At 50.3% G+C, this 12007-nt stretch overlaps 1 protein-coding gene across 1 annotated transcript in view; it reads right to left on the bottom strand.

Annotated features, from left to right (window-relative positions):
- The window catches only part of LOC137322205 (putative per-hexamer repeat protein 5), an 11178-nt gene extending 960 nt beyond the window's left edge, over nucleotides 1–10218 (bottom strand). The window contains exons 1-3 of the mRNA XM_067985320.1: nucleotides 10144–10218; nucleotides 8134–8237; nucleotides 668–2367 (exon numbers count right to left, since the gene is read on the bottom strand). Coding sequence (XP_067841421.1) covers nucleotides 668–2367; nucleotides 8134–8237; nucleotides 10144–10218 — 1879 coding nt within the window. The remainder of the gene's footprint in view (nucleotides 1–667; nucleotides 2368–8133; nucleotides 8238–10143) is intronic.
- Between the last annotated feature and the right edge of the window lie 1789 nt (nucleotides 10219–12007).

The following is a 12007-nucleotide window of genomic DNA, read 5'->3' as shown; positions in this document are numbered from 1 at the left end:
GACGTTAGAAACGTAGAAAATAGGAGCAAGAGTAGGCCATTCGGCCCTTCGAGCCTGCTCCACCATTCAATATGATCATGGCTGATCCTCTATCTCAATACCATATTCCCGCTCTCTCCTCATACCCCTTGATGCCTTTTGTGTCTAGAAATCTATCTAGCTCCTTCTTAAATATATTCAGTGACTTGGCCTCCAGTGCCTTCTGTGGTAGAGAATTCCACAGGTTCACCACCCTCTGAGTGAAGAAATTTCTCCTCATCTCAGTCCTAAATGTCCTGCCCCGTATCGAGACGGTGACCCCTCGTTCTGGACCCCCTCCCTCAGCCAGGGAAAACATCCAGTCTGTCTAGTCCTGTTAGAATTTTATATGTTTCGATGAGATCCCCTCTCATTCTTCTAAACTCGAGTGAATTCAAACCAAGTCGACCCAATCTCTCCTCATACGACAGTCCTGCCGTCCCAGGAATCAGTCTGGTGAACCTTCATTGCACTCCTTTATGGCAAGTATATCCTTTCTTAGGTCCTGAGGTCATGAAAGGTGCTATAGAAATGCAAGTCCTTTTTTTCTTACTGCAGTAAGATCTGCAGATAGATCTCCTACTCCCACAGACAATGCAGACGGATCTCCCACTCCCACAGACGATGCAGACGGATCTCCCACTCTCACAGACGATGCAGACGGATCTCCCACTCCCACAGACGATGCAGACGGATCTCCCACTCCCACAGACGATGCAGACAGATCTCCCACTCCCACAGACGATGCAGACGGATCTCCCACTCCCACAGACGATGCAGACGGATCTCCCACTCCCACAGACGATGCAGACGGATCTCCCACTCCCACAGACGATGCAGACGGATCTCCCACTCCCACAGACGATGCAGACGGTTCTCCCACTCCCACAGGCGATGCAGACGGATCTCCCACTCTCACAGACGATGCAGACGGATCTCCCACTCCCACAGGCGATGCAGACGGATCTCCCACTCCCACAGACGATGCAGACAGATCTCCCACTCCCACAGACGATGCAGATGGATCTCCCACTCCCACAGACGATGCAGACGGATCTCCCACTCCCACAGACGATGCAGACGGTTCTCCCACTCCCACAGGCGATGCAGACGGATCTCCCACTCTCACAGACGATGCAGACGGATCTCCCACTCCCACAGGCGATGCAGACGGATCTCCCACTCCCACAGACAATGCAGACGGATCTCCCACTCCCACAGACGATGCAGACGGATCTCCCACTCCCACAGACGATGCAGACGGTTCTCCCACTCCCACAGGCGATGCAGACGGATCTCCCACTCCCACAGACGATGCAGACGGATCTCCCACTCTCACAGACGATGCAGACGGATCTCCCACTCCCACAGGCGATGCAGACGGATCTCCCACTCCCACAGGCGATGCAGACGGATCTCCCACTCTCACAGACGATGCAGACGGATCTCCCACTCCCACAGGCGATGCAGACGGATCTCCCACTCCCACAGTCGATGCAGACGGATCTCCCACTCCCACAGGCGATGCAGACGGATCTCCCACTCCCACAGACGATGCAGACGGATCTCCTACTCCCACAGACGATGCAGACGGATCTCCCACTCCCACAGGCGATGCAGACGGATCTCCCACTCCCACAGACGATGCAGACGGATCTCCCACTCCCACAGACGATGCAGACGGATCTCCCACTCCCACAGGCGATGCAGACGGATCTCCCACTCCCACAGGCGATGCAGACGGATCTCCCACTCTCACAGACGATGCAGACGGATCTCCCACTCCCACAGGCGATGCAGACGGATCTCCCACTCCCACAGTCGATGCAGACGGATCTCCCACTCCCACAGGCGATGCAGACGGATCTCCCACTCCCACAGACGATGCAGACGGATCTCCTACTCCCACAGACGATGCAGACGGATCTCCCACTCCCACAGACGATGCAGACGGTTCTCCCACTCCCACAGGCGATGCAGACGGATCTCCCACTCCCACAGACGATGCAGACGGATCTCCCACTCTCACAGACGATGCAGACGGATCTCCCACTCCCACAGGCGATGCAGACGGATCTCCCACTCCCACAGACGATGCAGACGGATCTCCCACTCCCACAGGCGATGCAGACGGATCTCCCACTCCCACAGTCGATGCAGACGGATCTCCCACTCCCACAGTCGATGCAGACGGATCTCCCACTCCCACAGGCGATGCAGACGGATCTCCCACTCCCACAGACGATGCAGACGGATCTCCCACTCCCCCAGGCGATGCAGACGGATCTCCCACTCCCACAGGCGATGCAGACGGATCTCCCACTCCCCCAGACGATGCAGACGGATCTCCTACTCCCCCAGACGATGCAGACGGATCTCCTACTCCCACAGACGATGTCCTGATATATCCTGTCGGGGTCCGGATGCTGATCTTGGCTTTTTGTTGCTCCAGTTTGATGGATTTAGACCATGAAGAGAGTCTGTGTCCTTCCAGACGGGTCAATGTTCGAGTGCTGGAGCTGATCACCACCAGACCTGTTGGGGGTGAAATTGTCCTTGGGGGTAACACAAAACCGGCGATAGCGAATCAGCTGCCCTGTTTTAACATCCCACCCCCATGTTTCTTGTACATTGAAGTCAGGAAGATTAATTCCTGGGATGAGAGGGTTGTCCTGTGAGGATAGATTGAGTAGGATGGGCCTATACTCTCTGGAGTTTAGAAGAATGAGAGGTGATCTCATTGAAACGTATAAGATTCTGAGGGGGCTTGACAGGGTGAGAGACTGTTTCCCCTGGCTGGAGAGTCTGGAACTAGGGGTCATAGTCTCAGGATAAGGGGCACTTAGGACTGAGATGAGGAGGAATTTCTTCACACAGAGGGTTGTGAATCTTTGGAATTCTCTACCCCAGAGGGCTGTGGATGCTCAGTCACTGAGTATATTCAAGACTGAGATCGATAGATTTTTGGACTCTGGGGGAATCAAGGGATATGGGGATTGGGCAGGAAAGTGGAGTTGAGGTCGAAGATCAGCCATGATCTGATTGAATGGCGGAGCAGGCTCGAGGGGCCGTATGACCTACTCCTGCTCCTATTTCTTATGTCCTTATGTAAAAGAATGTAAAATGGCCAGTCGATTCACCATTGCCTGTCTTCCATCACCATCCAAGACCAACTTCACTCCTGTTGACTTTACTGGCATAGACTTGTGGGATAAAGTTGCCTGGGAAGGGGAGCAGACAGTTATGAGTAGGGGGAGGGTAGGATAGTGGTTATGTTACTGGACTAATAACCCAGAGACCTGGGCTAATAATCACAGAGAGTCTGGAAATTAGAAGCTGGTATCAGTAAAAGTGACCATGAAGCTGTTGGATTGTCATAAAAACCCAACTGGTTCAATAATGTCCTTCAGGGTAGGAAACCTGTCGTCCTCACCCAGTCTGGGCCTATATGTGACTCCAGTCCCCACACCAACGTGGTCGACTCTTTACTGCCCTCTGAAGTGGCCTAGCGAGTCACTCAATTGGATCAAACCACTACAAAAATAGGTCAAGGGATAATTTGATGCTTTTCTGGGGTGAGAATATGGGGTAAGATGGGGTTGGGCAGTCAAAAAGGGACAGGCTCCATTGGGCTTAATAGCCTTTGCCTGTTCCTAAAAATGTCTGTTTCCTAACACTCTGACAGTGTATCATTGCTGGTAAATTCACTCAGCCCTGTGGTAGTTGTATGTTAGGCTACGAGCACCAATCAGTGGGTTATTCTCACTGCACCAGTCTGATGTGGATCCTCCACTCAACTAACTCTGCTTTATATTCCATATGTGATCGCACTTTCTCTCATAGCCTTACCAACCACACTCGAGGCGAGGCTTTGCTATTACTGCAGTAACATCTGCTGACAGATCTTCCCACTCACACTGACAATGTCTTGATATATCCTGTTGGGGTCCGGAACTCTGCTGGTATCTACTGGGGGAGGAGAGAAGGTTCTTAGCCAGACGGAATGGAGAAGGGTCTGCTGATAGACGGGGGAGGGGAGAAGAGGCTTAGCCAGACGGAATGGAGAGGGTGGGCTACTGATAGATGGGGGAGAGGAGAAAGTACGTAGCCAGACGGAACGGAGAGGGTAGTCTGCTGATAGATGGGGGAGGGGAGAAGGTGTGTAACCAGACAGAACGGAGAGGGTGGGCTACTGAATGGGGCCCCTCAGCATTCAGTGCTACTCACTAACTACTCAAAGGCCACAATCCCAACCAATGTCTTGTTTGAAAAGCTCTCTAAGCAATGCTGCAACACCCAGTGATGGGGTATGGGGTGTCAGGCCATTCCCCACCTCCCAGAGCCCTTGATTTTAATCGTGTGTGGGAAGCTGCCAACTGGGGACTAGGAACTTCCTACAGGATGAGAGGGAGAAATATAGCCCTCTGAAATAGTTCTGTTTTAATCGGGCCCTTTCACTTACTGTATGACACTGGGATAACACCACAACACTCCCCCCCCCCCTACCACCAATAAAAGTCCCCTGCCTTCCTCCTTTTGATAGAGAAGGAGAGGGAACAGCACTGAATCTCAGTCATGTCCTAAATACAGAGGTAGCAGCAGGCCTGGCGAGGAAGACAGGCAAAAGGGAGTTGGGCAGCAGACGGCCCCAGGTAGTGAGGAGGGAGCAGTGGAGGGTCATTGAGTGAACGAGAGATTATGGGGTCAATTTTAACTTAACCCGATTGACAGGGAAACTGATGGGATTGGGTGCGATGTTGGTTTTACACCCCGCCCGCCCGATGTTAATCTCCGCGAAGAGCAATATTGGGTGGGGTGTTACACCAGCGTTCCACCCGATCCTGTGGATTTGCCCGTTAGGTTAAAATTACCCTCTGTGTAACCTCCTCCAGCCCTACAACCCTCCGAGATCTCCGCGCTCCTCCAATTCTGGCCTCTTGCGCATCCCCGATTTTCATCGCTCCACCATTGGCGGCCGTGCCTTCAGCTGCCTAAGCCCTAAGCTCTGGAATTCCCTCCCTAAACCTCTCCGCCTCTCTACCTCTCTCTCCTCCTTTAAGACGCTCCTTAAAACCTACCTCTTTGACACGTCCTAATATCTCATTCTTTGGCTCGGTGTCAAATTTTGTTGATAATCGCTCCTGTGAAGTGCCTTGGAACGTTTTACTGCGTTAAAGGTACCGTATAAATACAAGTGGTTGTTCATATGTCTTTTCTCTCCGAACCCTTCCGCGGTGTTTTGCATTCAATGAATGACTTTTTTTCTGAGTGCGCTGACTGTTGGTATGTAGGAAATTCCCTGCCCTTCAATCAGGGAGGATATGATCAAGAAGAGACTCCTCCTGAACTCAGTATGGACACAGTTCAACAAAAGGGGCTGAATGGATTTCTCTCATTCCTGCTTTAAACTGATAATCAGTCTGCTCTCTCTCTCTCTCCCTCCCCTCTCCTCTCTCTGTCTCATTCTCTCTCTCTCTCTCTCCATCTCCTCTCTCTCTGTCTCCCTCCCCTCACCTCTCTCTCTGTCTCACTCTCTCTCTCCTCTCTCTCTGTCTCATTCTCTCTCTCTCTCTCCATCTCCTCTCTCTCTCTCTCTCCCCCTCCCCTCGCCTCTCTCGCTGTCTCATTCTCTCTCTCCATCTCCTCTCTCTCTCTCTCTCTCCCCTCGCCTCTCTCTCTGTCACACTCTCTCTCTCCCTCTCCTCTCTCTCTCTCCCTCTCTATCTCACTCACTGTCCTTCTCCTCTCTCTCTTCCTCTCTCCCTCCCCTCTCTCTCTCTCCCTCTTTCTCTCCCCCTCTCTATCTTTCCCTCTCCCCTCTCTCTCTCTCACTGTTTATCTCTCTCTCTTTCTCCCGCTCTCTAGCTCTCCCTCTCCTCTCTCTCTCACTATTTCTCTCTCTCTCTCCCACTCCCTCTCCCTCTCTTTCTCTTTCTTTCTCCGAAAGACTCGTTTTGTTTATTTGTGACATCTCATCCCAGCTGGTAAAATGTCCTCAAATTGCCTCAATGTTATCTATGTGTCTTCAAAGCTATCTAACAGTTTAATGTTCAGATATATTGGCTATCTCGTATTATCGATATCTCTGGATAGAATGGGTCACCTCGGTCACTAATGTTTTTTGTCTGCGCTGGAAAATCTAGATGAGGGGGTCAAGGTCCGCTGGGCTAGTCACCACCAAGCACGGAGGACTGGATAAACAGCCCAGAGGTGACAATTAGAGAAACGAGTCAGACAGCGTAGGTAGCGGGAGAGAGGGAGAGAAAGAAGAGCCAGGCAACAACCTCAGGACACTGAAAGAGCCCTGTAACAATGGGAGGTGGTGCAAGCTCCCCACAATCTGGCTAAAGTTGCACAGCCACCTATTAACGTGTGAGTCATTGTTGGCTGTTGTTGGCCAGCTGTCATTGTTAAGGCTGCAATCACTCAGTGGATTCCCTTCATACTGTATAGATAAGTTCTCCACATCATGTATAGATAAGCACAGTGATAATTAACGCAAGGAGCCTGTCAACAAGACTAAAAAAAGCTCTGGGGTGGGTGTCCAATTACTGCCAGAAATCAATCTCTTTAACCCGATGTCCTGGTCAATATTTATCCCTCAACCAACATCACTTAAAAAAAACAGATGATCTGGCCATTATCACATTCCTGTTTATGGAATCTTGCTGTGCGCAAATTAGTTGCTGCATTTCCTACATTACAACAGTGACTACACTTCAAAAGTACTTCATTGACTGTAAAGTGCTTTGGGACGTCCTGAGGTCGTGAATGGTGCGATAGAAATGGAAGGCTTTCTTTCTTTAGACATCAATCAAAATTATTTGCTTGGGGGAAGTGGGGGGGGCATTAGGGCAACCAATCGTAACTACCCAACACCCGGCTTATCTTCAACAGCACTATCACCTTATAGTGTAAACAATTTTACAACACCAAGTTATAGTCCAGCAATTTTATTTTAAATTCACAAGCTTTCGGAGGCTACCTCCTTCCACATCATGACCTTATAGTGTAGCATCTCATCACATCAGCAAAGTGCTTCACATACAGTGCATAGAAACATAGAAACATAGAAAATAGGAGCAGGAGGAGGCCATTCAGCCCTTCGGGTCTGCTCCGCCATTCAAAGTGATCATGGCTGATCATCTAACCTGTTCCCGCTTTTTCCTCATATCCCTTGATCCCTTTAGCATTAAAAAATATATATATCTGACTGATATATATATTTTTTAATGCTAAAGGGATTTTTTAATATATATATGCATGACTGAGAAGTGTTGTGTGAAGGCAAATGAAGACATCATTTTATGCACAGTAAGATCCCACAAACAGGACTGAGAGGGGCAGTAAGTTTTACTGCATTCAGTTTTGGGCACCGCACCTGAGGAATGATATATTGGCCTTGGAGGGGGTACAGCGCAAATTGACCAGAATTATGCCTGGACTTAAAAGGTTAAATTATGAGGACAGCTCGCATAAACCTGGCTTGTATTCCCTTGAGTTTAGAAGGTTGAGGGATTTTAAATGTTAAAAGGATTCGATAGTGTAGATACAGAGAAACTATTTCCTCTGGTGGGGGAATCCAGAACAAGAAGGCACAATCTTAAAATTAGAACTAAGCCATTCAGGGGTGAAATGAGGAATCACTTTTTCACACAAAGGGTAGTGGAAATCTGGAACTCTGCTCCCTAAAAGAAAGACTGGATGCTGGGGATCAATTGAAATTTGCAGGACTGAAATCGACAGATTTTTATTAGGTGAGGGTATCAAGGGATATGGAGCAAAGGCAGGTGAATGGAGTTGAGGTACAGATCAGCCATGATCTAAGTGAATGGCTTAACAGGCTCGAGGGGCTGAATGGCCTCCTCTTGTTCCTATGTAATAATGGACGCTTGGGTGTGAATACAATCTGATTGAGAAGGTCAGATGGTTTCTAAATACAATAATGCATAACTCGCAGAGATTACAAGGTTGCAATCTAAGTGAGGCCTGAGCTGATGTCACCAATTGTAAAAGCAGACTTCCAATGGTTTGTAGTTTTCTAATTCCCTCCCCCTTTTCATGTTAACTCTAGCTGGGGTACGGCTCACTGGCCCAACCCTCTACTTCACCCACGTGGCTATTCTTCGTCCATGAGCTGGGACAGTGGAGAGCTTTGCAGCCGAGCCCAGTCCTGTTGCCCCCTGTCGTCGGTGCGTGCACCTTTCCAGCAGGAGACACTGGGCAACAATCAGCAGCAGAAATCCCGGCTGATTTTACCTCTCCCTCCCCCTTCAAGGCCCATCCTTAAAACCCACCTCTTTGACCAAGCATTGGGTCACCTGCCCTAATGTCTCCTTCTTTGGCTCGGTGTCAATTTTTGTCTGATGTACGCTGCTATCTTTTATGAACTTGGTCGTCTAGAAATTCCTATAAATTCCTGACATCCTCTCCAGAGGGGCCTATGTTTGTAGAAGCACCCCAATAATCCAGGCTAACATTGCAATACAAAGGTAGGTGGAAAAGCAAGTTGCAATGAGGACACAAAGTGTCTGCAAAGGGATATTGACAGGTTAAGCGAATGGGCAAAAATTTGGCAGATGGAATATAATGTGGGAAAATGTGAAGTCATTCACTTTGGGAGGAAAAATAAAAAAGCAAAATATTATTTGAATGGAGAAATACTACAAAATGCTACGATACAGAGGAATCTGGGTGTCCTAGAACATGAAACTCAAAAAGTCAACATACAAGTGCAGCAGGTAATCCGGAAGGCAAACAGAATATTTATTTCTAGGGGGATGGAGTATAAAAGCAGGGAAGTCATGCTACTTCTGTACAGGGTGCTGGTGAGACCACACCTGGAGTAGTGTGTACAGTTCTGGTGCCCTTATTTAAGGAAGGACATACTTGCATTGGAGGCAGTTCAGAGAAGGTTCACTAGGTTGATTCCGGGTATGGAAGGGTTGCCTTATGAGGAAAGATTGAACAGGTTGGGTCTATACTCATTGGAGTTTAGAAGAATGAGAGGAGATCTTATTGAAACATACAAGATTCTGAAGGGACTCGATAGGGTAGATGCTGAGAGGATGTTACCCCTCATGGGGGAATCTAAAACTAGGGGGCATAGTCTCAGAATAAGGGGTCGCCCGTTTAAGACGGAAATGAGAAGGAATTTCTTCACCCAGAGGGTCGTGAATCTTTGGAATTCTTTACCCCAAAAAGCTGTGGAGGCTGAGTCATTGAATACATTCAAGGCTGAGTTAGACAAATTTTTGATCAGCAAGGGAATCAAAGGATATGGGGAAAAGGCGGGAATGTGGAGTTGAGGTAAAAATCAGATCAGCCATGATCTCACTAAATGGTGGAGCAGGCTCGAGGGGCCGAGTGGCCTACTCCTGCTCCTATCTCTTATGGTCTTATGGCAGTACTGTGGGAACACTGCACCTCCTTAAAACCCATCGCTTTGACCAAACTTTTCGTCACCCCTCCTAATATCTCCTTCCTTTGGCTCAGCGTCCATTTATTTCTGATTGTGCCTCCTGTGAAGCGCCTTGGGGCGTTTTACTATGTTAAAGGTGCTGTACAAATGCAAGTTGTTGTTGTTGTCGCTACATGTAGACCTCTGTTTGGAGCCTGCCCCATGGAAAGAGGTGGGCCTCCAGGAACCAGACTGGTCTCACCCCGGGAAATTCGGACAGGGCCTCTGCTAACGTTGAGCTTGCGTGAATTGGCACACTCGGAACATCTGCTTCCAGCGCTGGAGACAACACAGAACGGGAGCTGGCTCTGCGCAGTTGGCACTGAATGACTGACTACTGACTGATGTGATCAGTGAGGATTAGTCAGGTAATAATCAACTGCTAGTTACTTGGATATAATAGGATCAATGTGGATTATAGCCTGCTAAATTAGTCACAGCCCTTCATTATTCTCCTTGTAGGCACAGTAACTAAAGCCGCTGAGCCTGAAATTCCTAGGCCAGGGGATCAGCTTCATTCACAGTAAACGGCTCACGCAGACTGGAATTTGGGGTGGGGGGGTGGAATCTTAGTCCTGTGGTTCTTGCCCCCCTCCCCATTGGCAGTGGGGGCAAGTGTTTCTTCCATCCTCGCTCCCCCCCCCACCGCCCCGTGCAGCTCTTACCGGCGGAGGTGGGATTGGCATGATGACATCATCCAATGGATATCCTGCCAGTCCTGCCTCACGTGCCCCCAACATTACGTGTATCTGCGTGTCGCAAGCCAACACCGGAGCCTGGCAGAAACGGGAGATGCCCGACGGCAATCGATTACATAGCCGCTAGGTGCCATTCCAACGTTGCCCCCCCCCACCCCCCGTCCCCTCCCACAACATTTGCCAAAGCGGGCGCCTCAGAAATGGTTTGGGCACCTGCATCCCCCTCCACCAGCCATAAATAAATGCTGCTGACCCCAGGATTGGGTATGGGCTCAGGGATGTGCCTGGAGGCCCTAGCCTGCTGCACTTCGGACAGCGGGGCGGGTCCACATGAACTGCAGGCCCAGTATCTATAATTCGGGGCCCATTCCTACTGAAGATGGCTGACTTGGAAGCTCACTCTACTCAATGTCAATTCATCTTTCACCTGGTAGCACGTATTGCCTGGTTTTAATGAACACCAGCGCATCATCCAAGTGACGGGACGTGCGAGGGATTTTTGCAGGTAATGACTCATGCACCCCCCCCACCCTCCATCCCGACCCCCTCTCCCACTTCAAAGTCTGCAGGATTTATTTGACATAAACAAGTGAGATGCACAGTTGGCTTTCCCCCGGCCAATAAATCAGGGTCCAGATCTGAAATGGTAAACGTACATTGGGTTAATGGTGACCCATAAAGAACAGACACTCAGGAGTGAACACAATGTAATTGAGGGGTACGGAATGTCAGCGTGGGGGCTTATCTCAACTGGAAGTGATTACAAGGCAGTCCTGTAATTGAGGGGTCAGCTGGTGACAGCAAGTGCAACAACAAACTGAAAGGGGTTTCAAATAGCCCACTCCGTCTGGACACCATGCTCGAGGCTTGAAATGCTTTGCTTGGGCTTGGAGCAGGTTTTTGAAAGCAAGAAGGGAGGAAAGCAAAGTAGAGGGAGCTAGGGAGAGAGTTCCAGAGGGCAGGAGTGCAGTGCCTGAATAAATAACCAACCACTGGTGGAGCAGAGGGAGGAAGATCAAGGAGTAGCCCAGCATTAGAGGAGAGGAGGGAGTGTTAGAGAGGAGGGAGGGGGTGAGAGGAGTAGCCCAGTGTTAGAGAGGAGGGAGTGGGTGAGAGGAGTAGCCCAGTGTTAGAGAGGAGGGAGTGGGTGAGAGTAGTAGCCCCGTGTTAGAGAGGAGGGAGTGGGTGAGAGGAGTAGCCCCGTGTTAGAGAGGAGGGAGTGGGTGAGAGGAGTAGCCCCGTGTTAGAGAGGAGGGAGGGGGTGAGAGGAGTAGCCCAGTGTTAAAGAAGAGAAGGGAGTGGGTGTGAGGAGTGGCCCAGTGTTAGAGGAGAGGAGGGAGTGGGTGAGCGGAGTAGCCCAGAGTTAGAGGAGAGGAGGGAGTGGGTGAGAGGAGTAGCCCAGTGTTAGAGGAGAGGAGGGAGCAGGTGATGAGTAGCCCAGTGTTAGAGGAGAGGAGGGAGTGGGTGAGCGGAGTAGCCCAGAGTTAGAGGAGAGGAGGGAGTGGGTGAGAGGAGTAGCCCAGTGTTAGAGGAGAGGAGGGAGTGGGTGAGGGGAGTAGCCCAGTGTTAGAGGAGAGGAGGGACTGGGTGAGAGGAGTAGCCCAGTGTTAGAGGAGAGGAGGGAGTGGGTGAGAGGAGTAGCCCAGTGTTAGAGGAGAGGAGGGAGTGAGTGAGAGGAGTAGCCCAGTGTTAGAGGAGAGGGAGTGGGTGAGAGGAGTAGCCCAGTGTTAGAGGAGAGGGAGGGGGTGAGAGGAGTAGCCCAGTGTAAGAGGAGAGGAGGGAGTGGGTGAGAGGAGTAGCCCAGAGTTGGAGGAGAGGAGGAAGCAGGTGA

Source organism: Heptranchias perlo, chromosome 5, assembly GCF_035084215.1.
Source record: "Heptranchias perlo isolate sHepPer1 chromosome 5, sHepPer1.hap1, whole genome shotgun sequence".
NCBI lineage: Eukaryota > Metazoa > Chordata > Chondrichthyes > Hexanchiformes > Hexanchidae > Heptranchias > Heptranchias perlo.
The sequence above is the reverse complement of the archived record's forward strand: the minus strand, read 5'-3'. Positions and strand labels throughout refer to the sequence as shown.